General features: G+C 40.3%; 1 protein-coding gene across 3 annotated transcripts; it reads right to left on the bottom strand.

Annotated features, from left to right (window-relative positions):
• Window positions 1-4212: 4212 nt before the first annotated feature.
• On the bottom strand, window positions 4213-25721 carry Rab14 (RAB14, member RAS oncogene family). 3 transcript variants are annotated; one of them, XM_076568796.1, is made up of 9 exons: window positions 24282-24386; window positions 20948-21026; window positions 17163-17221; window positions 16072-16125; window positions 14579-14756; window positions 11316-11382; window positions 7686-7773; window positions 7329-7359; window positions 4213-6420 (listed from the first exon to the last, which is right to left on the bottom strand). In XM_076568796.1, exons 2-9 carry the CDS (start codon window positions 21001-21003, stop codon window positions 6243-6245), a joined length of 711 nt encoding a protein of 236 aa, XP_076424911.1. In that variant the 5' UTR covers window positions 21004-21026; window positions 24282-24386; the 3' UTR covers window positions 4213-6242. The 3 variants fall into 3 exon arrangements, with proteins under 3 accessions (XP_076424911.1, XP_006988805.1, XP_076424909.1); XM_006988743.3 differs by lacking the exons at window positions 20948-21026; window positions 24282-24386 and adding an exon at window positions 25588-25721; XM_076568794.1 differs by lacking the exon at window positions 24282-24386 and having other exon boundaries at window positions 20948-21073.
• Window positions 25722-26545: the final 824 nt, after the last annotated feature.

The following is a 26545-nucleotide window of genomic DNA, read 5'->3' as shown; positions in this document are numbered from 1 at the left end:
ATATAAGTTTGTAAAATAGATCTATAGAGTTCCTTTAAGAATATAAGCTTGCAAGAAGAATCTAAGGTAGTCTTAAGACATGTCAGAATTAGCCGGGCGGTGGTGACACATGCCTTTAATCCCAGCACTTGGGAGGCAGAGCCAGGCGGATCTCTGTGAGTTCGAGGCCAGCCTAGGCTACAGAGTGAGCTCCAGGAAAGGCATAAAGCTACACAGCAAAACCCTGCCAAAGAAAGAAAGAAAGAAGGAAGGAAGGAAGGAAGGAAGGAAGGAAGGAAGGAAGGAAGGAAGGAAGGAAGGAAGGAAGGAAGGAAGGAAGGAAGGAAGGAAGGAAGGAAGGAAGAAAGAAAAAGAAAGAAAGAAAGAAAGAAAGAAAGAAAGAAAGAAAGAAAGAAAGAAAGAAAGAAAGAAAGAAAGAAAGAAAGAGAAAGAGAAAAAAGACATGTCAGAAGTAAAGATGCTAGTTGTAAATGTAAGTTTAAGTTTAAATAAGAATTTGTAAGTTTAAATAAAAATATAAGAAGTAAATAAGTAAAGATGCTAGTTGTAAAAGATTAAAATAAGAAGAAATATATTTGCTAAAGTAGTTCTATAGTTTCCTTAAGAAGTATAAACGTGAAGCCGGGCGGTGGTGGCGCACGCCTTTAATCCCAGCACTCGGGAGGCAGAGCCAGGCGGATCTCTGTGAGTTCGAGGCCAGCCTGGGCTACCAAGTGAGTTCCAGGAAAGGCGCAAAGCTACGCAGAGAAACCCTGTCTCGAAAAACAAAAAAAACAAAAAAAACAAAAAAAACAAAAAACAAAAAAAAAAGAAGTATAAACGTGAGTTTGTGAAAAAGGCGTAAGTGTTGAATGTGAATCTAAATGCTTTGCAAGGCAAAATGTTATATGTGAGTTTGTAAAAAAAAAAAAAAAAGGTGTAAATGTTAAGTGTGAGTCTATACGTAATGTACATGGTAAAAGAACCTGAGACACAGAAGGTAGTGTCCTAATAGACTGCAAAGTAGGCAGTCTGAATGGTTGCAAAAGCCCCAGAAGCCACTAAGAAGCTAAGAATGGCGAATGCCAGAACCAGCACAAGGCATCTGCAGCTGAGATCCATGGAAAATCAACGCAACACAAAAACCTGAGCTAACAGCAAAAACAGTGCAGTTTAAAATATTACTGTAACTAAAAAGGCCTCTGGCTTGAGAATAAGTTGCAGAGATGCTTGTTTGAACTAAATTGTTAACTGCAAAAAGTTTTGGTTGTAAAATGTCTCTTCATATTTGGAAGTGAAATTTATTTTTTTTAACTTTTTGAACTTAAAATAATGAGATAAAACTACAAAAAGATTTTGGTTATGGATTTCTTCATATTTGGAAGGCTAGTACCAGAATGTATTTGAATTTTGGGACTTAAGAAATGAAATGAACAATAGATTTCATTGCAATGGGGTAATTTTGAATTTACTTATGGTAATGACCTGGGAACTGTTTTCTGGAATTATTTGTTAAAAATGGAACTGCTTAAATGAAGAAATTTATTGTTCTACCTAGAGTCAAGGTGCAATTTTGTGTATGCATATATGCTTTATTAACTGGTGAATCATGAATTTTTTTTAATGGAACTGTATATGCGAAAATGGAATTACTTATGGAACTGGTTTTGTCACAAATGGAACTGTTTAAACAGAAAAGTGTGGGTTTTCTAACTAGGCTTGAGATTTTGCTTAAAAAATTATAAAGAAGGGGGCTGGAGAGATGGCTCAGAGGTTAAGAGCACTGCTTGTTCTTCCAAAGGTCCTGAGTTCAATTCCCAGCAACCACATGGTGGCTCACAACCATCTGTAGTGAGATCTGGTGCCCTCTTCTGGCCTGAAGGGGTGTGTGCAGACAGAACACTGTATACATTAAATAAATAAATCTTTTTTAAAAAATTATAAAGAAAAGGGAGAGTTAATATTCCTTAGTCTAATTTAAAAAATTGTTGAATGGATTAATTTCATGTTTTGTTAGTAAGAAATGCAAATGGGGTACACTAAGAGACTACTTTTAAAGTGTAAAGAGTTTTATTAAGAAACTGCTTTTGGATGTTTTGCTAAAAGTTTTTGAAGTGTTAATTAATGGTTAGATTGAGAATATTGCTTTTCAATATGGGTTTGTAGGAATTGTATAAGTTTGGGTTTTTTCTAACTAGGTTCAAGATTTTGTTTTAAAAAATTATAAAGAAAAGGAGTTATGAGTGAATTAAGGTTGAATGTATGTTTGCAGAAATTATGTTTAACTTATTGATATTAATGCACCCTGGTTTTGTGGAGTTAAGGAAATACTTAAGTTTGAGAATACATCACAAGTTTTTCCTATGTTCTGTTAGCAAGAAAATTCAAATGATTTTATTAGAAGTTAAAGATGTAATATTGAGAGAAGTGTAACTATGGATAGCAATATTTATGTTAACTTGTTACTGGTAATGATGAAATAAGGGATTCTTTTTTTTTTGTTTGTTTGTTTTTTTTTTGTTGTTTTGTTTTTTTTTGTTTTTGTTTTTCGAGACAGGGTTTCTCTGTGTAGCTTTGCGCCTGTCCTGGAACTCACTTGGTAGCCCAGGCTGGCCTCGAACTCACAGAGATCCGCCTGGCTCTGCCTCCCGAGTGCTGGGATTAAAGGCGTGTGCCACCACCGCCCGGCAAAATAAGGGATTCTTTAAGTTTGCAATTACATTAACAGTTTTTGGTTTAGAAAGGGCTGGATGCAGCCAAAGACTGCTGTAGTCACCTTGGACCTAATCCAAAAGAGAAATGCCATCTTTGAGGTATAACAGCTATGCAGATGTATGCTATTAATATTTTTTTATATATTAAGAAAGGGGGACCTGTGGGAGCCCCGTTTTCAAGTTCCTCGTTGCTTTACCCAGCAGGTCCGCATGGAGAGGATGATTAGGACCATGGGCCTGAGTGCAGGTGTCTGAGATGGTCTGCACTGGGCTGTGCTGGGGGAGGAGGTCTTTTGCTCCACCCCTTGGCATCTCTATAAATACCCGGGGGCAGAGACAGTCGGGGCCTGTTGGAATAGGTTCCAGGCCCTCTCGAGGCTATCCTTTATTTTCTATCTGTTCATCTCCACAATCTAAATACTTCTAATATTTCCTGCTGCTCGAACTCAAGAAAACTCTGGGGAGCTGTGGAGTTGGTGGGTAAATGCCCCACACAACACAAAACTTGTCTTTTGTATTCCAAGGAGTGCTTTACAAAATGCTTAAAGGCATGGACTAATAGCAATTGTTGACATGGTTTGGGAACAGTTTTCTGGGCCTGATCCAAATGAAGGTAAAGTACCCTCTCAAACTGCCACATGAATCCTTAGTCTCTATTCCCACATAAGTAGGAATGGGAATTACCTGGGGTTTTTGTTTTTCCGTTTATGGTGAAGGAACTTCAACCATCTATTTCTTTTAAGGCCACATTTAAAACAGATGTGCAGGTAAAAAAAAAAAAGTTCCCAAGCTTATTGAGTAGAGAAGGTGAGGTAATGAATGAATGAAACCAAACACCTGATTTCGAAAAATTATCTTTTCCACAGCTGGATGCTTGTCCTGATGTGCAAAGTCCTGGGTTTGATCCACTGCACACACCAAAAACGTGCCTCTAAAAGAACTTTGTACAACCTTTTACTAGTACAAAATGACCATCACCGACAAACTCTCCATGAGTTATTGCATCCAACACTATTACTTGAGAAAACAGCCCACTGCTGTGCTGGAGTACTGATGCACAGTACTAGTGCTTCAGTAGTACTAGATGAGTACTAGTTCCCACCAGAGCGGTTCCTCCCCAGTGAAAGTAGGGACATCAGAGAAGCAGACCCGCACAAGCTCTGGTGGGTTACAAATGAACAAATCCACTCTGCCCAGTGCTAGCACACTGATGTTGCAGGATAACAATCTGCTCCTCTAACATCAGCTCCCAAGTTTATTACACAGCAGTTACACATGTAAATGGAATTTGGCCCCACGTGCAGTAAAGGGAGAACACTATTAACCACCAACGTGCTGGCCTCAACGATACAGGGATGATAATATACAGGGATGGGACTGCAGCTCAATTAGTTTTATGAGCTACACAGACCTCACCATACACTAAAGCACAATGCTGCAATAAAACCTTGACAGTTCATACCCAAATATTCATCTGAAGAAAGTCTTTACAGCTCAAAAATAATGCAACTACGTTCAGTTTAATCTAGATACAGGTACTTTATTTACAAATATTTAGATAATAGCATTTTGTTACATCAAATGAAGAGTACAGCAGTCTGAATAAATCTGTCACAGAAACAATCAAGACCCACTGTAACTGAGAGTCAGGGCATTGTACCTAAAGAAGCCAAAGTCTTTAGTTTGTGATTGCTACCACCTTCTATCTTGATGGGTGATTTGTTTTGTTTTTGTAGATATATACACACACCAGCAGGTCATGGTCCCTGGGCAAATCCCTTGTGATATAATAGTTTAAGCAAATGGATTGCTCTAAGTCTTTAACAGAATATACCAATCGATTCCAGGAATCCTTGAAGTTAAACAAAGACAAAAGGTGAATCCACAAAGAAACCGAACCCTATTTTCTGCACATTCCAGTTTTGGCTTTTATTTAACATCAACTATACAAAACTCTGGAACTACCGCATGTTTATAGTCCAGAAGATGTACTTTACATTAGTGTCTGGTAAAGGGATTTAAAATGTGAATGTTAAACACAGCATTGAGCTGACAGCATTTTTATGTGACTTGCTTGGGCTTCCCTGGCTGCACTTCCAATGACCTCTTGATCCCCAGCCACTTTCAACTCTGCTAGAAACCAACCAAGAGTGAAGAACTGAGTAAAGCAGATGCCGTCTAAAGGATGGTTTCTCTTGCGAGGTGTTCTTTTTGTGGCCAGACCACCCAGTGCAGAGCACTAACTTCCTGTCAGCATTCCCTCTTACTAAACAGTTTCCGCCAACAAGACATAAAATAGCCCCTCATCCTATGAGCACAAGGGATCGTATTAAATTATTTCACCATAGTGTTAAAAATGCACAATTTAAAATCCCTTAACAGCAGACCTGTGGTTCTGGCTATCTGGTCCAGAAGTTGACCATTCCAAGATAAAGGTATAAAAGCTTAAAATGTGCAATATTAGACCCAGCCTTCTTCCTTTTTCTATACAGTAAGGCAAGAATGCAGCCTGTAACACAAAATGTTTACAAAAAGAAAAGCAGGTTAGCACATTGTTGATTACACAAGAACAGTTAAGAAAATCGGCAGGTAAGCCACAGTGCAAAGACGGGACAGAATCCGCTAGTGTTTCCGCTGATGCCAGGAGCTCTTTTCAGCATTAAGTCTGTCCCCAAACACTGCCGGCACCAACGAGTGGAGCCGGTGTTACGTGTGAAACTGCAGTTGTGTCTATTTCCTCGTGTGAAACGGAAGAGAGTAACATGGTCACATAGAGATCACACTGTACAAACTGGTATTTTATACTGTTCCAATGCCAGTAATCAATTTATTTTCTTCATTAAAATAATATACACAGAAGGTATTGTTAGTTTAGGTTCCTTCAAATTTTATACATATTTACTTTCTGTTAAAGAGAAAAGGATAAAATGATGTGAAAAAAAAGATAAAGCTATTAATTAAGCACAAGAAAAGATAAATGGGTATTTTTTTCCCTGTGCAAGGCTAAGACAGAAGCAAACCCCATCAAGAAAAATGCCACCCCTACAACAGGGAATTTATGCAACAAAAAACAAAAGCAGTTGCAGACCCCCTTTTCTTTACAATTGGAAGTCATTTCACAGCAATGAACTTTCTGGCTACAACAGACATACTTGAACAGTTTAAAGATGCGAGGGAGAAGGCTGAAGAGATCAAATTTAAACCGTACAGTGAGTGAGACAAAGCCTCGCCAGAGGGGAAGGTAAAAATCGAGTCCGCGTCAGTGCTCAGTTGAAATCCTATATTGGTAACAAACCTATCACAAGGACAATCAAAGGGGGAAGTCTAGATTTACCATGCAGGAGAGATTATTACTCTACTTGCCTTTGATAACCTGATTACATCTAGTTGTTTAGCAGTTTAGTATTGTTAAACTGTTTTTACAAGAGTTGTTTTTTCTTTTTTCAATTAAACCCAGTAAGATGTACAGAAGACAAGGAGGCAGTAAAAAGTACTGCTTCCAACAGACAGATGTGAAAGGTCAAATGAAGGGCCAGAGCAAAGAGGTCACTAGCAGCCACAGCCTTCTCTCTGGGGCTGGGGTTCACTGGTTAGCCGTCCTCCCTGCGGGGCTGAGGGTTTGTGTTGTACACCAGACTCGGCAGCATTCAGATCCAGGCTTCCGTCCTGAATGTTCTGATAGATTTTCTTGGCAGCCTCAAGAAAAGCATCTTCTACATTCTCTCCCCTAAGAGGCAATCAACAACTTTATTCACAACCCACAGCTTTCTAGAAAACATAAGGCATTTACACTGACCTTCTGCTAACCTTTAGTGAACCGCCATGATGTCTTCCACTTAGCCACTGTCATCTAATAAGAGATTACCAAAAACTGAGCTAAGAGAACAGGATGGGAAATGGCTTTGGTGGTAAGCACACAACACAGCACTGAGCTAGTCTAAGCTCATTGGCATATTTAGTCTTCTACTCCTGCAGTGCTACGCTGCATATCACATGACAGTTGGGATGGCCACTTCAGATGAGAGCATGTTCTCACCAAACATACTGCGGAGGACAGGATCCCAGGCTTTCCACTCTATAAACAGCCATGTGGAAACAATGCTATTTTTATCATGAAATGGACGGTGACATAGTTGTGCTTAATCATGGTCACACTTCAGTTCTCTTGGGACTGACGGCAGAGGTTAAGTAAACACAAACAGGTTGGTCTGCCCTTGCCTGGTGTGATCCAGGAGGACTATGGCAGTGCTGGGATCAATGCGGGGACTCCAAGGACGATCAGAAATGGTCTCTGGGTCTCATCAGTCACTGAGTATGTCCTTGAACCATTTCTTAAAGTGATCACAAGTGCTGGGTGAGCATGTTGGCCAACCTCAGCTGTGAAAGTCAAACACTTGTGAAATGTAAGCAGTTTCATTTATTAACCCGGGTTACCAACGGGCACAGTAAGGTACAACCCTCTAAGTAAAGAACTTCACATCTGCTTACTGCTCTTCCTGCCATGGCACTGCACAGCCTCGCTGCACAGTTCAATTCACACGCATGTCTACAGAGGCCATCCACTTACACAGCACATGGTTCTACTCAGAACCTGCATCTAACTGAAAACATGATCTACATTCTAGCCATACTTACGTTTTTGCACTTGCTTCAAGGAACAATAAGCCTAAAAATAAAATGGAGACTATCATGAGGACATTGCAGACTGCCAAGAGCACTCCCCAGTCACATGTGACAAGGCCCCCTGCAACTGTCAGTACTGCCGCCACAGTACTTGGGAAGAAGCCCCCGTCGGAGGCAGGGGCAGAGCTGTACTGGTCATTCAGTAGCTGCACCACTACTAACATGCATCATAGAAACAAACACCGGATTTCCTCATTGAGAGTTCCAGTCTACACTAAAAAAAAAGGAAAAAACTATCCAATAACTTGTATGATCAAAATCACCTTCCCTTTAATACTTTCCCAAGGATGAACATTGTCTTAAACCTACCGTTTTCTTCAGCAAACTGTTTGGCTTCTTCATAGGTAACATCTCTCTGTGCTTCCAAGTCTGCTTTATTTCCTATGAGAATTATTACCTAGTTTGTGAACAAAAGAAAACTTAGAACACAAATAACGATTAAAATTCTCAAATACAAAAGTCCTGACCGTAGGGAAAAAGGAGCCCTAAGTACCCTGGACTGCAGACCCATAAAGGTCTGCACTAGAAAGGACTCTGGCAGCAAACTAGGCCAGGGATTGACAAACTGCTGTGAAGAGAAAAGGTGTATTTTCAGGTTTGTGTTCTCCAACAGCTTTTGTTGAACATTGGTGGAGTGTTTTGTTTTTTGATTTTTGAAACAAGAGTTTCTCTGTGTAACAGCCCTGGCTGTCCTGGAACTTGCTCTGTAGACCAGGCTAGCCTGGAACTCACAGAGATCCACCTGCCTCTGCCTCCTGAATACTGGGATTAAAGGTGTGCAGCACCACCACCCAGCCTTGAATATTGTTTTTAATGTTACAGATCCCTTAAAAACAGAAAAGCAAACCATTCAAAGATAAGCTATTAAGTGAATATGGCCCACAAGCCAGTTTGTTCATACCTGGTCTAGGCCAAAAAATAATATTAGTAAGAATGCCCTGGAATTAATTACAAAAGTAACACAAACATGATCATTCCCTGGAGAAGGTTTGTGGCTTTCAGATTCTCAAAAGATTCTGGGACCCGGAGGAAGCTTAAAGACCACTAGTTCAATTCCTTCCGGAGAACAATAATTATCTTCCCTTAAATGCAATTATGGCAAAGAGAGTTGGCAAAAAGGGCCTTAGAACCCTAAGAGAAGGCAAGCTGTAACCTAGAGACAACACTGTCCTAGCTGACACTATCCCAGGAGAGGTAGAAACTTCTGGCAACTCATCACCAATGTTTGTGTCTGTGTGGAAAAGCTGGGAATGGGGTACATATGCAACAGGTTCAAATCCTGGGTAAAATATCACACCCTATTGTCTACTTTGGAGTCACCTATATGAGTAAAATTCTGTTAAAATTAAAGACAATAAAGGTAGCCTGGGGAAACAAAGGGTTAGGAATCAATGATTTCAACAAAAGGGGGGCTCCTCAACATTTTTTGTACATAAAATTTGTGCATGGCTCTTTCTTCCACTTTCAAATGTCTGGGTCCAGTGAACTAATCTTTCCTGAGTATCAATCATTTCCATACAAGTTAACTTGTACAACAAAGAACATTCTTTAAAGAGCCAGTGACTACTGAGAAGGGAAAATAATGCTCATATACAGTTCATAGTCACTGAACAATAAAAAATCAATTAAAAAAAAAATCAAGCCTCGTATAGGGCCATTATAAGACAGTTACCTGGAGTGTGGGCAGAGCACTGACCTAGAAGGCACAGAGCTCTGGCTCTAATCCCCAGCACTCCACCCTACCGGCACCCTCCTCAGGAAGTGGGTTTTCTTCTTTCCTCTTTCCCAACTACATGTCAACCTACAGACTTCACTGCCCATCTGAGAGGCTATAGTCGGCTAACAACAAAGAGCACTAAAGACTAACAACCACAAGAAATACATCACTTTTATTTCAAAACCAAAGGCAATTTCATAGAAAACAATAGTTTGAACTGGGCTTCAAGACATTTTTCTTCTTTTTGAAGATATGGTTAGATTTTAAAGGGTATAAACTGAAAAGACGTGGCTCACTACATTTCCATGGGCCCTCTACAATGAATTTTGTAATGAATTTTTAACAGTTTACTTGGGGGAAAAACAACTAGACTTGGCAAGCTACAACCATGATGTGTGATGCCCTTTTACCAGTACTCTTCAATGGCTACAACTTATGGAGCCACAGTCTACTCACTCACAAAGCTGGAAAACTGACTTGTGTGTTGTGGCTGTATCCACGAGGGGTTCTGTGCAGTGTCACCAGTTACATGGTGTCACCACAGTTACATGGTGTCACCACAGTCAGGGCACAGAACTATCACATCATCACCAAGAAACTGTTCTGTGCTGTTTCTTCAGCTATATCACCACCCACCCCATCACCAACCAACCCCTGGCCACCACTAATTTGTTCTCCATCAATCTACAATGCTGTCACTTTGAAATATGTCAATGGACTCACAGAATATCTAGACTTTTGAGACTTTTTAAACTCAGCCAAATTCTCCTAAGTCATTAGAGCAGATGCTGTTGTCACAATTCCTTCCTCCGTGTGCCAAGGGGTATTCTAGTGTGGACGCACCAAACTGTTTGCTGTCCACCTGTCTGTAGGCAATGGGACTGCTTTCAGTTCTTAGCTATCACAGAAAGCATGTACATTTATCCAAAGGTCTGTATACACAGCAAGAGTGAGTTTAGTATGAATGGAGATGAAGCCTTAGACTCGACACAAATGGGCCTCTTACCACATGCAGGAGGTGCAGAGAGAAGTGAGAGACCTGACCTCCCAAGTTCCTGCAACACCCTCCAGGGACCCTCAGACACCCCTGATGCCTGCAACGCTGGTTTCTCCAGAAGGTCCTGCCCGACCTGCTCACTGGCACTGCACCATTCAATGCATTTCTAATTCATCAGATTTCAGCAGATTTGAGACGTGTCTGTAAACCTGAAAGTTCTCTCTCTGCTGGACACTAACCCCTTGAGGACCAGAGACAATGTCTAACTTTGAATGCTGTGGAGTCTAGTATAGTCGCTGTCCTTGAACATGTCACTGTCTTCTCAGTCTGATTTACAAGTTATAATTACTTCAAGTAAGTGGAATCCCTAAATTGACGTTTTATTCAGATAATTAAGATTCATATGCAATTATAAAAAAAAAATCATAAGAGAGCCCTTGCTCAGTTTCCTCCAATGGTAGTATTTCACAAACTTAATGCAAATGCTTCTTAAATTATAATTTCAGATTAAAACATCTCCAACTGAGAGTGCCACTTCATTCATAGCTTTTTTTTTCAGATCCAAACATAACAAGTATAATAAAATGGAAAACTTGGAAACAACTAGAACTGAAAAAAGTTTTATTCAATGAGCTTAAGAATAAAATAAAGGCCTTTAATCCCAGCACTCGGGAGGCAGAGGCAGACAGATCTCTGTGAGTTTGAGGCCAGCCTGGTCTACAGAATGAGTTCCAGGAAAGCCAGGGCTGTTACACAGAGAAACCCTGCCTCGAATAAATAAATTAATGAAAAAATAAATAAATAAATGAAAGAGAAGAGAGAAGAGAGAAAGAAAGAAACAAAGAAAGGAACAAAGAGAGAAAGAAAGAAAGAAAGAAAGAAAGAAAGAAAGAAAGAAAGAAAGAAAGAAAGAAAGAAAGAAAGAAAGAAAGAAAGAAAGAAAGAAAGAAAGAAACAAACATAGATAGATAGATAGATAGATAGATAGATAGATAGATAGATAGATAGATAGATAGATACTTGGGGCTCCGAACATAGTTTCATGGCAGATCATCTGCTTAGCATACATGAAGCCTGGATCTCTAGCACCAAAGAAAATATGAATGAATGAGGGAATGGTCTCTTATTTATAGTACCCAAATAACAAAAGCTCACCAGTAAAAAAGGGCTTGCCTGTTTGGGTTGACTGATTTTAAATTTCTTATACAGTGAGGTGGTGACTTACAGTGTTTGGATTGGTGAGATTCCTTGCATCTGTCAACCAGCTGCTTAAGTGGTTATATGTACTTCTTCTGTAAAAATTAAAATTAAAATTACAATTGCCATTTATACAGAAAAAAGAAGACAGCCAGATATGATGTGTCACACACTTGTAATCCCAGCAATTAAAAAGCAGGGGCAATGCAGAAGTGACGTGAGTTCAAGGCCATCATGGCCATAAATGAATTCCAGATCAGCTTGTACTACAGTGAGACCTTGTCTCAAAATACATGCAAGCAAACACTTTAATTGGAAGATCCAACTACAAGTATTTCTACTTTGACCAGATAGTTACTCCAGAGAATGACTGTAAAACAGAACCAACATAACTCTAAAGAAATCTAGCCACACTTTGTTTTGCTTTTTGAAACAAGGTTACACTATGTAGTCTGAGTCATCTTCCCTCTCCTAGACAGCCAACTTTATCTCAACCCTCCCAGGTCCTGGATTACAGGTGTGTGCCATCCTACCTGGCCATAAACTCATTGTTTTTAAGTAGCTCAATATCCAACTATACTAATGCTAACACAAGTATTTAAAAGCATACACATAAACACACTGATATACAAGCAAGGAACATACAAAATTGAGAATCATGACTTGCAATTTAGTCAAAACTAACATTCCTTGAAATCATCCATATTTTTCAATCACAAAATGGAGAAAAATACCAAAATGTCTAGCCAAAAATATACTGAGGAAAAAATATTTCTGTATCTACCTTCAAATTATAATTTTTCAGGCAGAAATAAAAGACAGTCATACTAAATTAGTACATAATTCATCTTTTCCAAATTGTCCTTTTCCTTTCTTTTTCAGATAGTGTTTCCCAGGCTGGCTTCCAACTCATGATCCACCTGCCTCTACCTCCTAAATGCTGGAATTACAGGCATGTAGGAACCATGCCCAGTTTACTAATTGGGAGTAAGCCAATGCACAGATCAAAAAACTTTAAAAAGGCATTTAATACATTCATCTAGAAATTCAGGCCCTCAGCTACCAGAAAGTTAGTTTACACTTCATAACTCTTATTTACAGCAGTTAAATAATCTGCAGATTCAGACTGAAACATTCTTCTACTTCATCTGAGCAAGTTTAAAAAGCAGTGTCAGCCAAGCAGTGGTGGCGCACACCTTTAATCCCAGCACTCAGGAGGCAGAGGCAGGCAGATCTCTGTGAGTTCGAGGCTAGCCTGCTACAGAGTGAGTTCCAAAACAGTCAGGGATACACAGTGAAACTGTCTCGAAAAACCAAAAAAAAAAAAAAAAAAAAGGACCGTGTCACCTGCACTAGTTCAGTTGGCCCTACCACAGTGAATAAATCCAAACACAGACAGCCTCTGGATTAGGCCGTCAGCGCTCTACTTCTTCACTTCAGAATCCATGCACTGAGGTATTAACTGCATCCTGGCTGTTTGGCAAAACAACCAACAGGATAAGTTCCACTGTCAATTTAGGAAAGTGCCTTGTAACAGTTGCTGTTAATGCCAAAGCTAAAAGATATAATTAAAGCAGGAACTTCTAAGTTGCAAAATGTCAAGGATCAATAGAAAAAATTGGTAGAAAATAGTGTCATGACTCTACTACCTACAAACCTAACACTTAAAATTTCACTTTTCAGTAATTATATTGAGATACAATAAATCACCATAAACCCTTTAAAAATACAATTTACTTTTAGTATCACCACTATCACATTCTAGAACATTCACAGAACCCCAAAAGAAAACTCTAGTGCCCAATAGGCATACCTGCCTATGCCCTTACAATCTTCTTCCTGCCTCTGAGTTTGCCTATTCTAGATAAATCCAGACTCATAAGGGCCTTTTACACTTCCATAGAGCATGTACCAGGCATCCTTTACATACAGCTCAAACAGCTCACTGTGTGGATACAGCACCTGATGTGTGCCCATTCCTTCAGCTGATGGACAGTTCTGCTGCTCCATAAAGTGCTTTAGATCACTTGAATACACATCAACTTTATCATAGTATTACTATACCTAAAAAATACGTGTAAAAGGAGAACAAACTGCATTTTAAGCATAATGTATGGGATTCTTAATCATGTTCAGTCTTCAGGAATGCAGTCGTAATTCACAATAAGGCAGTTCTGCACAACAGTAGGTTATTACAGTCTCCCCACAAGACCATTTTTTGGTCATGTTACCAACTGTAACTACTGACCTGTAGAGTGAAGGGAACTAAGGCTTGTTTTCCTGTTTTCTGATAATTTACTGAGGCTTTCTGTACTATAATTATAATTGGTCCCTATCAATATTCTGAGGTAGCATTTTCAAGAATGTCAAAAGTCAACAAAGTTACCCAACAAGGGATTCCTTTACAGTAAAGGTCTCAGAGTCTTCATATGCTCAGGTACTCTCTGACTCTTCAAGATGAGATGGCGTAAAACTTTTTCCCAGATGGAACAATCTCCAGCTGTCATTTGGTCCCACTCACTTATCTCTACCTCCTCAGGAGGGACTCTTCTTTCTTAGGGGTGCTTCTGACTGGCACCACGCATCATCATGAAAGACGACCAGTTCATTTCTAACTTACAGCAGACAACTGTTCAGGTCTAGGAAGTGCCAGTTTGCTACGTGCTCCAGAGTCAAACCTTTATATATATTCCTGTGCTGTGACTTCATGTCAAATGCTCTCAGTTTCCAGAAATAGCCATGGTGTCACAACTGAATCCTGGTACAGTGCTTAGGTCACTTCAACACATGGTAGAAAATGAATGAAGCAAATATTATACATAAACCATTACCTAAAAGTCAAAAAAGTCCTATCTATCAAAAAAGAACACAGGATCTGTTCCAGTCTATCATGCTTCCATAACAAAACTAAATATTTCACTCCTCACTTGGCCTCTTTGCAGTTGGTGTCAATTTTAACACAGAGACTGAATATAGCAATTCCTCCATGCTGACCTGCCTTCCCTGAGGTCAGTTTCATATAAAGCCGCCTCTCTGCAGACAGCTGATGCTGCTTCTCAGACTGTGTTCTTCTCTCAGTCCCCCCATTATCTCCATGGTCTTTCTTTAACCAACTTCAGGTAAAGAAAATCAGCATGTTATTTAAGTTTTTCACAGCTTTAGAGGAGAACCCATAAAACCCAAATAAATTGCTTAGTCACCTGATTACAAACTAAAAAAAGCCTAAATCTGTAAGAAGGAAGCCATACTGGCGAAAGTGGAGGTCTACTCCCAAGTGTGCCATCACCTTACCTGGTGATGTCATACACCATGAGTGCGCCCGCAGCTCCTCTGTAGTAGCTCCGTGTGACAGCTCTGAACCGTTCCTGTCCTGCCGTGTCCCAGATCTGCAGTTTGATTTTTTGGCCACTAACTTCAATTATTCTTGTACCAAATTCAACACCAATTGTGTGAGGACAGTCAGCCATAACTATTGGAGAAATGAAAATATCCAAATTTCAGAAAACTTTTGTGGTAAGCAGCACAAAAATGCCGTAATCCCAATTATATTTAGCTTATCAATTACAACATATGGCCTCTTTCTGCACCGTAAGATAAAAACTGTACTCTAAATCTCAGCCAGTCATAAAAACAGAAAGAATTCTATTAAGTATTCTAAAACTACTAATTACTGTGAATAAATGATATATACAGTGCAAAAAAAAAAGTTTCTTGCGATAATACATTTTGGGGGTGGGGAGCTGGAGAGATGTCACAGTGGTTAAAAACATTTGCTGTCCTTTCAGAGGACTGGAGTCCAGTTCCCTGCATCACTAACAACTCACAACTGATCCAACACTCTCTTCTGGTCTCTGTGGTTACCAGTTATGGCATACACATACATACATACAAACACACACACATGCATGCATGTGCATACACCCACATAAATAAAAAAACGTTTAAAGGATACATTTAAAGTAGAAAAAAATGAGGTTATTTAAATTTAACATTCTACATACTTTTAAAAATAAATTCTACATTTGTACTACCAGGAAATCAAAACAGTCTGCCATGGTAGTGCACATCTTTAATCCCAACACTCAGGAGACAAAGGTAGGCAAGATCTCTTTGAATTAGAGTACGGTTTGGTCTACAGAGTCTAGTCCAGGCCAGTCAGAGCAGAGCAGAGCAAAACAGTGAGAGCCTGTCTTTAAAAATAAATAAAGATCAAAGCAAATCTAATCACACATCATGCATTTAAACCAACATATAAACATGCTGGTAGTAATACTGCATTTTATCTGTACCTATTAAAAAATTTATGGCACTTGGGCCAGAGAGATGGTTCAGCAGTTACAAGTTCAAACTGCTCTTGTAGACAAACCCAGTTTGGTTCTCAGCACCCACATCAAGATGGCTCACGACTACCTGTAACTCACTCCTGCTCCAGAGGATCTGCTGTCTGAGCTCCAAGGCCACCTTCACATGCACACAACCCTACACACACATATATTCATTCATATTCTCTCTCTCTCTCTCTCTCTCTCTCTCTCTCTCTCTCTCTCTCTCTCACACACACACACACACACACACACACACACACACACACACACACACACACACAATAAATCTTTAAAATCAAACTTTAGGAAAAAAAAATCATAGCACTTTCCCAAGTGTAAATATGAAGACAGGTTATTATGAAATGCATCAAGTATACTGAAAATAACACATTTTAAAATGTAGAGAACGTGACAATAAAGTAAGCTACTCATCTTTTTTACCTTTTATATTGAACTTACATTTTTTTTCTGTAAATTGATGAAGCAAGCAAGACTTTCCTACTCCCATATCCCCTGTTTAAAAAAAGACAATGTTTCAGGTGGCAATTCTATTTCTCAATTTTTACTCTTATAACCCCATGTAGTTACTGCTGCAGTGGACATATTACACACATCCCAGGTGTCTGACCATTTGAAGCACCCGCATCTCCCTCCTTTATAATGAATTCAAAAGACGAACAGACTATCCTAACTTTTAGAAGGATAGAGTTTGGTTGTAAATTACTGTTTAGTAAATAGCCAACAAGTTGAACATGACTTGTGACAGAAAAATTAATGTAATGGGACTTTTTTTAGTTTGAACTGCTTCCAGTTGGGTACCCCAAGTACACCCCGTTGGGCTATACAAATGAACTATCCCAAGGGCAAAGAGAAAGAAGTAATAAATTAAATTCTGGAAGCTTGGCTCATTATGTCTCCTGTTTTACCTCTACATTACAGGAGATGCCATCTCACAAGGCTACACAAACTTGACATCAAAGCAAAAGACATGGGCCTTTTATACATGTATGGCTTGTTTAGTTTTTGTTTTCCAAACTGGAGGTCAAGTCAGACCCACAGCCCGGCAGGTTCGTAGTTCTACCACCAGCACACAACCCACCCAGCACCTGGGCTCTCACCTCTTACTCCAGAAACATTCATGGATAAACAGTGTTAAGCCAATTAGAGCAAAGTCTAGACATGTAAAGGAGACAAAAACACTCTGATTCTGAATCAAACAGTGTTCTCTACCAATTGGAATACAGGGGGACTTGAAAATTTTTATGGCATTGGGTTATTTCAACACTAGCAGGAAATTAATATCATCTCCAACACTAACAAGTTTGGAGGTAGCCCTAAAGAACAATCACCATCATTTCACTAGTGCCCAAAAAGACTAGAGAAATACCCAGGGTCATGATGCAAAAGGCATATTTATTTTCATCAAAAAGTTTTACTTCTGAAGTCAGAAAATCATATACTTCTGCAGCAGTATGTTTAAGTACTGGTGTATAAATGTTTCATGTGTTAACTTTCTTTGGAGGACAAGCATACAAGTTTAATAAACTTACCAATAATAATATACTTAAAGATGTAAGAGTAGTTGTATGGTGCAGTTGCCATGGTGGCACTAAAAACAAAGAAAACTATGTTACTTCAGAAAAAAGTACACACAAGTTATCTAAACCTATTACTGCCGCCCTTTCAAAAGGCAGATACATTGCAAACATACATTCATCCACACATCCTTTAAATATATTACACATATTAAGAAAGCACACTGACTACACAAAATTTTGATTCAAGTCAGTAAAATTCCCAAACTGATCACAAATTCTCTCTCAAATAAATGTTACTTAAATATTCTCACGTTATCCACAAAAATATGAAAAAAAAAATGTGTTCCAAAACACTCCAAAAGTTTCACTTTAGAAAATATCCAAAAACAAATATTCTGGAAATTTTTCAAAGAAGAGAATCTTTATAAATATAAGTCAAACATCATTCAACAGTTCCTTCTCCCTGCCAACTGATCAAATAAGCTATGGCATCAAAAGTAACCACTAACATAAATACAAAATAACTTCGTCCTCTACTTTAAATCAATACTTAGCAAAGAGTCTAAAGTCTAAAGAAAGAACAAGCATGTAATCCAAATCAAACGGATGCCAAAATTAGATCGAATCCCTTGAAGTTGTTGTTCCTATAGACTTTTAAAAAGGGAACATTACTGGCAATTTCACATAGCTCAACTCAATACATTATTTAATTATTAAAAACACATGAAGTGCCTTCTGTATACCATTCTAGGAGTTGAGAAATAATGCTCTAAAGCTACATTTACACTTATGAAATGCAAAAGCTTATACATTAAGATACTTCCAAAGATCACAGCTTACTCCTTAGTCCTCAGGTAGACTTAACCTTAAAAATTTAATTTCTTTCCTACTTGTAATAACTTTTAATCTTAAAGGCACAATGGCATGCACATTAGTCCCAGCTGATACTCAGGAGACTGAAGGATTATTTGAATCCAGGCTTTTGAGGTCAGTCTGGACAATAAAGTAACCTATATCTCAAGAACAAAAATCTTCCCAAATAACTCACATAAGTGCCTTAATGTATCTAACACTATGCTAGGTTCTAGAGAAACACATTCTAATACCAATAATAACATCTAGTGAATTTATTTTTTTTCAGCCAAGCAAAGACAAAAATCATACATATGAGACTTATTAACTGTTCAAAATGTTTGCTTTCTAGTGTTTTTAATGAATATTTTGTGACTCATTAAAACTTTATTCTGTATTTCAAATAAAATTTCAACAAAATCAAATTAAACCTACCAGAAGAACATCTGCAATAGGTAAATAATCAAGGGAAAGAAATCCTTAAATGCAGAAAAGTAAAGTGCACCTAACATGGTTGTCTCTGCTGTCCAGACAACACTCAGCACAAGTTCATACCTTGCTCCCAATCCACAAAGCATGTTGGGACACATTTATAATCAGTCCTCCATATCATAGAAAACTCCCTTAACCAGTTCTTTCTGGAGGAGTTTTTCTAGTTAGATTAGCCAGGAACCTAAACACTAACTTTTACCCCGTTTCCAGATGCTACTGGGACTCAAGCTTTAAAATGAACTTGGCCTTAACCAGGGTGGTGGCACAGGCCTTTAATCTCAGCACTCAGGAAGCAGAGGCAGGTAGATACCTCAGTTAAAGGCCAGCCTACTCTACAGAATGATTCCAGGACAGCCAAGGATACACAGAGAAACAAAGCAAAACAAACAAAAACACGGTTGGCCTCAAGGTTAAACCTTGATCTAAATTATTTACCAGATCTCTGAACCAGCTACTAATTATGAGGGGACCCCAAATGAATGAATTTTCAAGGTTATTAAATTCTTAATTTCTTTTCTGTATGGAAACAGTATTCTTTTCCTCTAATGTTTTTAATTCCTAACATTCCTTTCCAAAGCAATCATTTGGTCACCTCTGAATTAGTTTCTCTTGCACTCTTCCCCTTGATTTTCCTATCTTCTTCCCCTCTTCTGACTAAAATTTTACATTCATACTTGACCTCCTTCTATTTTATTATGTTAAAATCCAGCACTAAGGAGACAGAGGCAGGCAGATCTCTGAGTTTGACGCCAGCCTATTCTACATAGTGAGTTCAGGACAGCTGGGCCTATGCAGAGAAGCTCTGTCTCAAACAGATTGATGAAGGGAAGGAGACAGACAGATAGATAGATTAAAAAAAATTATAGGGCCTATATATATAACACTAATATATACTTTAGTTTTGAATGCATGGTTAACATGCACAAGGCCCTAGCTTCAAGCTCCAGAACACAACACCCAGAAATTATGGCATTTAAACAGTCCCAAAGCCAACTAACTTCAAGTGTTCTAGGAGCAATCACAAAACTGTAACTCAATTCTGGTTGGGCAATTTGTGTACATGCCGGCTGTCACACATAGCATTCTCTAAATATCAACTGAAATGATGAATGTTGAGAATGTTTTTAAATAATAAACATTAATATAGTAGTTTTCCAAATACTTCAGAATGAACACCAAAGCTGTTTCTTCTTCACCACACTCATTTCTCAGCTCAGGTTTCCTTTACAATTACAAATAAAAAGCCTAGGTAGGCAGAAGCAGGGAAACAGTGCTGGGCATGTACCTCAACTGAGAGTGTCTGACTAGCATAAACAAGACCCAGTGGCATAAGCCTATAAATCCACCATTCAGGTAGAAAAGAGAGTCAGGTCAGAAGGTCAAGATCATCCTCAGCTACATAATGAACCTGAGGATAGCCTGAGCTACAGGAGACATTGTCTCCAAAAAAAAAAAAAAAAAAAAACAAAAAAAAAAAAAAAAAAACAAACAACAACAACAAATAACACTAATTTTATTCATTTCTGTAGACAAAGGCAGAAAACTTCTTATACAAAAATCAGAAACTGGTAAACTTTAAATAATCCCATAGTTTGTTTATCCAAAGTCATGTATTTACAGCAGAGCTACATGCTTGGGGCTACACTGACCACTGCTCAGACAAAGGCTTTCTCAACCTCACCTCTTGAACATATAGCATGCTACTGATTAAGTAAACAAAATATTTTTGTCTAGCTTTGAAAAGAGGAAAAACGTCCTGTTATTTAAGGGCAAGTTTGCTTTAAAAGCTCAAAGGTCAAAGGCAGAGGAGGTGAGGATATGAGCAGAAACTGTTCTAGTTCACGCTGAAAGCGCAAGTCCACTCAATGCTACAATTTCCACTCATTTAAAAAAAGAAAAGCTTGGCAATATTCTAGAACTTGTATCATGAAAATGCATTTTCTTCCCGTTTTATTCTGTGAAACAGTGTCTCATATCATCCAAGCTTGCCTAGGACTCACTTCATCATCCATTTATAATTCTCCTGCCTCAGCCTTCTGAGTACTATGACTACAGGAAATGCCACCCTTTGTTTCATTTTTTTTTTTAAATAAAAATTATTTGGATATAGCTGACATTAAGACCTCCTTTGATGCCTTTGGTTTTTTAAAGAAAAAAACAGAGAATGCTGCCTTTCCAACAACAAGCACCATTAAACATGTGATGACCAATATGTAAACTACACAACTGCCAGAGTTTCCATTTACTTAATAATTACCAGGCAATGCTCTTAAGCGTGACTTCATCTTTACTGCTGTCCTTATAAAACAGCTACTAGTATCCTCATTTTACAAATGAGGAAATGATCTCAAGAAGAAAGTAGTATGTCTAGCTCAGACAGTTTGGGACAAGTCTATACTATATCCAGCACTGTTAACAACAGAAATTCCCTTTTAAAAACAGCACCACCCTACCTCCTCCACGTGATTATGTACCAGGAAGCACGATGCTTTAAGGTACAGACCTTCATTCCTTTGCTTGTAATGTAACACTCTGAATAAGAAATATTAAATAAGTACATTTGGAGTATGCACAGATTTAAGAAACTACTACTACAGATAATTAGTAATATTGATTTATTATTTATCTACTGTTAACACTGAGAAGGAAGACTTCAGAATAAATCATACAATGATCTGTTACATTTCCATATACTAATTCTTAATTCCCACAACTCTGTAAAGCTATTATTTTCTTGCTGAAATTGAAGAACTTGAGATTTGGAGAAATTCACTACTTTGGCCAATGTTCTAAAGTTAGTAAATAGCAGACCAAGAACTTGAGCCCAGAGGTATGACTCCAAAGAGCATGATGTTCTCTACTTAACTAACGTATTGGAGATGTGCAAAAGTGGACACATAACTGTCCTTGGCTATCAAAAGAAATCTTCACAAAATGCCCCATAAGCACTGGTAATTGTTGCACTTATGTATTCAAGTAGCCACTTTTAAATATTAAGCATGCTTAATGTTGCTTTAACAAAGGATTTCTCAATTTTATCTCAATATAAAACGTACCTATATTAAGGAGATATGAAAGCTTTATTTGAAAATGTAATATACTGCCAGGCAGCGGTGGCACACACCTTTAATCCCAGTACTCAGGAGGCAAAGGCAGGTGAATCTCTGAGTTCAAGGCCAGCATGGTCTACATAGTGAGTTCCAGGACAGCCAGGACTATAGAGAAACCTTGTCTTGAGAAAATAAAAAACAAAAAAAAAAAAAAAAAAAAACAAAAAAAAAAACACCCAGATGAAATATACCAATGCATTAAGACATGCAACACAGTTGGATGGTGGTGGCAATTACCTGTCTGGATGAACAAAAAAGAAACATGCAGCATGTTCTTTTCACTTAATGACATCATATATATTCCCGAGTCAATACATTCATAGCTAAATGGTTACCAAACATGTATTACATGTTAGTCATTGTTGTGCCAAACAAAATCAGATCCCTTCCTAAGCTATATAAATGACTAATTTTTTTAAAATTTATTCTACGAATATGAACATTTTGCCTGCATGTATAGTACGTGCACCACCTGAATGTCTGGTGGGCACAGAGATCGAGAAGGGTATCAGATTCCTTAAAAAATGGAGTTATGGATGGTTGTGAGCGCCATGTGGGTGCTGGGACTGGAACCTGGGTCATCTGCAAGAGCAGCAAGTGCTTTTATCTACTGAGATGTCTCTCTTTGGCCCCAAATGACTAGTTTTAAAGGTGCTGGTATAGACCTCAGAGTAAAAAAACAAAGCACCCAATAATAAAGGGCATTTGAACTCCTTCTGTGTTTGTTTATACACTGTCATTCACTGTTCTATAGCTATTGTAGTCTATCCCTCAGGTTACTACACAATCTGTACACAACTAATTCAACAGCAGGGGAAAGCAGCCCACTAAATACTGCTGGTGATCTCAAGTCTTTACTATCACTCTCTAGTTTTAGGCTTTTATTTATGCATTTTGTTACTGGAGACAAGACTACTTTTGTGATTCCGACACCAACAATATGAAAACACCTAGTATCTACTAAGCACAAACCACTACAAAAGGTTTTAACAATAATCAAAAAAAGGAGTAACATTGTTTTTGCCTTCAAGGAACTCAAGAATAATGGATGCATTCTTGCTAGAAGCCCCTGAAGTGGAATGTTACTCAACTTGTCAGCCAGGTGGACATAAAACTTCCATAGTTAATCTAATAATCTAATCAAATGGTCAATTTCCTTTCCATAATAGTATTATAACCTCTGAAAACAACCTGTCCATTTCTAAGACCAACTTTCCACAAGTCATTTAAGGATACACTTTTGTGTAAATTAATGTAAATAAATTTAAAAAAATACCCGAGTGCTTAAAAATGTCCAAAAAGACAAAACTTTCCCACTAATGATAGTATGCTATGAATAAGAAATAAAGTATTCCAATTCTGCACCCTCTTTTCCCTAAAAGTACTTAACCAAAAACCTATGAAACCTGCATTTGAAAGGATTATAAGAGAAAAAATGTTACTAATGATGTGTCTGAGAATCAGCTGAGTATGGGAGGAGCTGTGTATAGCTAGAATAAAACTATTTATACTGCAGACACTGGGTAATATGATATTAATGCTCATTAAACTGATACTCAATATACTGCTTTATTTCACAAACTTTAAAAAGTTTGAAATACAGTATCTCAAGCAGGCAGTGGTGGCACACGCCTTTAATCCCAGCACTCGGGAGGCAGAGCCAGGCGGATCTCTGTGAGTTCGGGGCCAGCCAGGTCTACAGAGTGAGATCCAGGACAGGCATCAAAACTACACGGAGAAACCCTGTCCCGGAAAAAAGGAAAAGGAAAAGAAAATGAAGTACAGTATCTCTTATATATAATCTAGTACTATGGACTGTCTCCTGCCACAGCTTTTTTCACAGCTATTTGTTTTGTGTGCATGTGTGTGCACACGTGCACACATGTGGATGTCAGAGGGTAACAAGCAGAAATTCATTCTCTCCTTCCACTACATGGGTTCTGGAATCCAACTCAGGTTGTCAAGCTTGGCAGCAAGAGCCTTTACCTGCTGAGCATCTTACCAGCCCCACATTGCTAACATTTTTAATGACATAAACATCTCAATAGCTTAGTTTTAACATTTTTTTCTTATGTGTCTTGCTAAGAGTATGCAAATACAATGCCTATAAAACTAGCAAGAAACCTCCAAGCTCTTTTGCAAAGTTGAAGTTTACAAGTATAAAATTTAACATGAAAAATAGAAAACAGATTTAAAAAAAATCCTTAATTCCAAGAAATTTTCAGTAGCTATTAGAATATAAGGTTTTTACATCTTTACAATAAATCCACTTACTGAGTGCCTAATATAAATCAGCTACTTCATAAAACAAATCTCTAATCCTACAAATTCACTTTACAAATAAGCAAACCAGGTCAGAAGTGATCTAGTGATGGTTATATACTATGAAATGGACAGGTAGTATTAAGCCCAGGTCCACTCCAAAGCCATACTCCTTTCATTCAACAGACTATTAAACACTCTTATATGCCTAGCAATACAGAGGCACTGAGGCACTTACATGCCAAACAAGGAATTAAGGGCTTTCTTTAAATCCTATTTAATCTTTGAAATAACTCTGAATTGTGGTCATGATTATTCCCTTTACAAATAAGGACACTGAATCTGGGGGGTTAGCCTATCTTCTTAGGGTCAATTAAATAACTAGGAACTGGCAGTTTGGTTTGGGCAGTTTTACTTGGTCATGCCTGAGGACGTGTAAGTTAAGGTTTTGGAGTCTCGATGCCTTGGGTTCCTATTCCGGTCTGCCACTTCCTAGTTAAAGCGAATTCCCGAGAAAAACTGTTGAAAGGAAGGGAGAAAAGGGAGCTTGGATTATCGTGGGGTCAAACCCGTCCTCAGTGATCACATTTACACAAAAGGTAGTTAGAACAACATGCCAAGAACAGTAAACTTTCCAAGTTTCTAACCCTTGGCTGTGCAGCCACCAAGAACACAGCTTTCTTCACAAGTAAAGAGGAAATCCAACTCCACCTCTCCTCCAATGAGCATCTGCCAGTGTAGCGGCTGACACGATAGATTTTTGGGTGTTATCCGATATCACCCAGAACAAATAGAGGAAAAACAGAATTGAGTTGCCACTACTCTGAAACGGTCACGTCTTGTATGTTCCACCCTCGCTGAACGTAGTGTAGTACAAAATATGCCAGGCAGTGTGGGGAGAAGCCAGTTTGTGTGTGCCGTCATTACTCAGCTACCTGACAACTTCTGGCCTCAGTCCGCCCCCCGCCCCTCCTAACAAACGCGAAAACTCTCAAAAGGCACTCGAGGCAGGTATGTGTGAAGACGGCTAGCCCGTGCCTGGCACACGGAGCAGTGCAGGCTCTCGAAGCAATCCCATTCCACCCGCTTTTCTCAAACGCTCAAGATGCCCCAAACTTTTCCCCTTCCTTCTTCTCGATGCTGCGGAGGCTCTACCCCGTGCCGGCTGGCCAGGGACCTCACGGGGACCCACGGGACCTCGCCACCAGACCCGCGACCCTATCTGTCCCAGCCGGGGCTCCAGACCGGCTGCCCCCGAGGACACGGGAGCCGGCTGGAGGTGCCCAAGCGCCGCTTTCCGTACGGAGGGTGAGATGAGGCCTGTGGGGTGGGACTGCCACCACGGGCTCGTGGGTGGCAGGACGGCGACACGCGTGGGGAACACTGCGGGAGTGGCCTGAAGCCCCGGGCCTGCGGAGGCCGCGGCTGCGTCCCGCGGGCCGGGCAGCGGTGGGAACACACCCTTCCCGCACGCCTCGGCGCGGGACTGCGGCCGGGGAGCGCGAGCCGGGCTGGGCGGCGCGGGGACGGCGGGCGGCGCGGGGACGGCTCGCCCCACCGAGCGCTGTCAGGCCGGCGCCCTCCGCCGACCCGCCGGCCTGGCCGCGGCCTGCGGGGCCCGTGCGGGACGCCGCCCGCCTCGCTCCCGGCTCGCCTCCGCCCCTCGGAAGGGCCGGGCCCGGAGGCCGGCGCCGGGCGGCCGCCGCGAAGGCCTCGGTTACCTGGGGGGTTGCTGGTGGCTGGGCAGCTTTCCGGACGGGAGGGGGACGTCAGGACGAGGAAGCGGGGTGCGGACGCGGCGGGAGAGCGGCCGGGACCCGTCGGCCGAGGCCCCAGCAGGAAGGCGGGCTGGCCTGAGGCTGCAGACGCTCGGGCGGCAGTCGCGGCGGCGGCGGCTCCTGCGGCTCCCTCAGGATCTTCCTCGGGCTGGTCCAAGATGGCGGCGCTCCCTGCACAGGGTTTCCTGTCACCCTCGCAATGGGCCGGACCACAAAAGAAGGGGGGCGGATGCGCGCGCAGCCGGCGGAGCCCGGAAGAGGATGGCGGAGGCCGACCTGGCAGCCACGCCCCTTCCTCAGCCCGCCCCTCTGGCGCCGCCCCGCCCCGCCCGAGGCCCCGCCCCACTGGCCCTCACGCCCGAAGTGGGCGGGGGAAGTGGTCGGCGCAGGCGCGTGCCTCGCCGCCCCGGGAAGTTACTGCGCAGCTTGGCGTGCAGTTTTCTAAGGGGTGCCGAGGTCCAGGAATGTCGCGTTTGGAGACGTTTTTAATCTCCGTATCTGTTTCTCACGGGGCCGCTTCTGTACACTGGCTTCTGGGGCACACACGTATTTACTGCATTTATTCAGCATTTACCAACCAGTTGGAGACCAGCGGGAGCAAGGCTGGCCAACACCCAGAGAGGCTTCTCCCTGTGCTGTATCAGAGGCTGACCAACCCACTTGTATTAATTAGGAGGTGGCCCTTTCTGCCTTGCTTCGTCTTGGTCTCTCCTAACCTTGCTTGCAGACTCCTTCGACAGGAAGAGGGAAACACCACTCCCACCCTGCCCAGACACCTCAGTGAAAGCAACAGTTTTACTTTCTTGGTGTTAAGTCCTTTTCACCTTGTAGATTTTTCACCTTGTAGAACCTGGGTCGAGGTTTATTACATTTACGTTTAATTTATATTTTACCCTGCCCA

The sequence above is a fragment of the Peromyscus maniculatus genome, chromosome 4 (genome assembly GCF_049852395.1).
Source record: "Peromyscus maniculatus bairdii isolate BWxNUB_F1_BW_parent chromosome 4, HU_Pman_BW_mat_3.1, whole genome shotgun sequence".
Taxonomy (NCBI): domain Eukaryota; kingdom Metazoa; phylum Chordata; class Mammalia; order Rodentia; family Cricetidae; genus Peromyscus; species Peromyscus maniculatus.
This window is presented reverse-complemented; position numbering and strand designations above follow the sequence as displayed.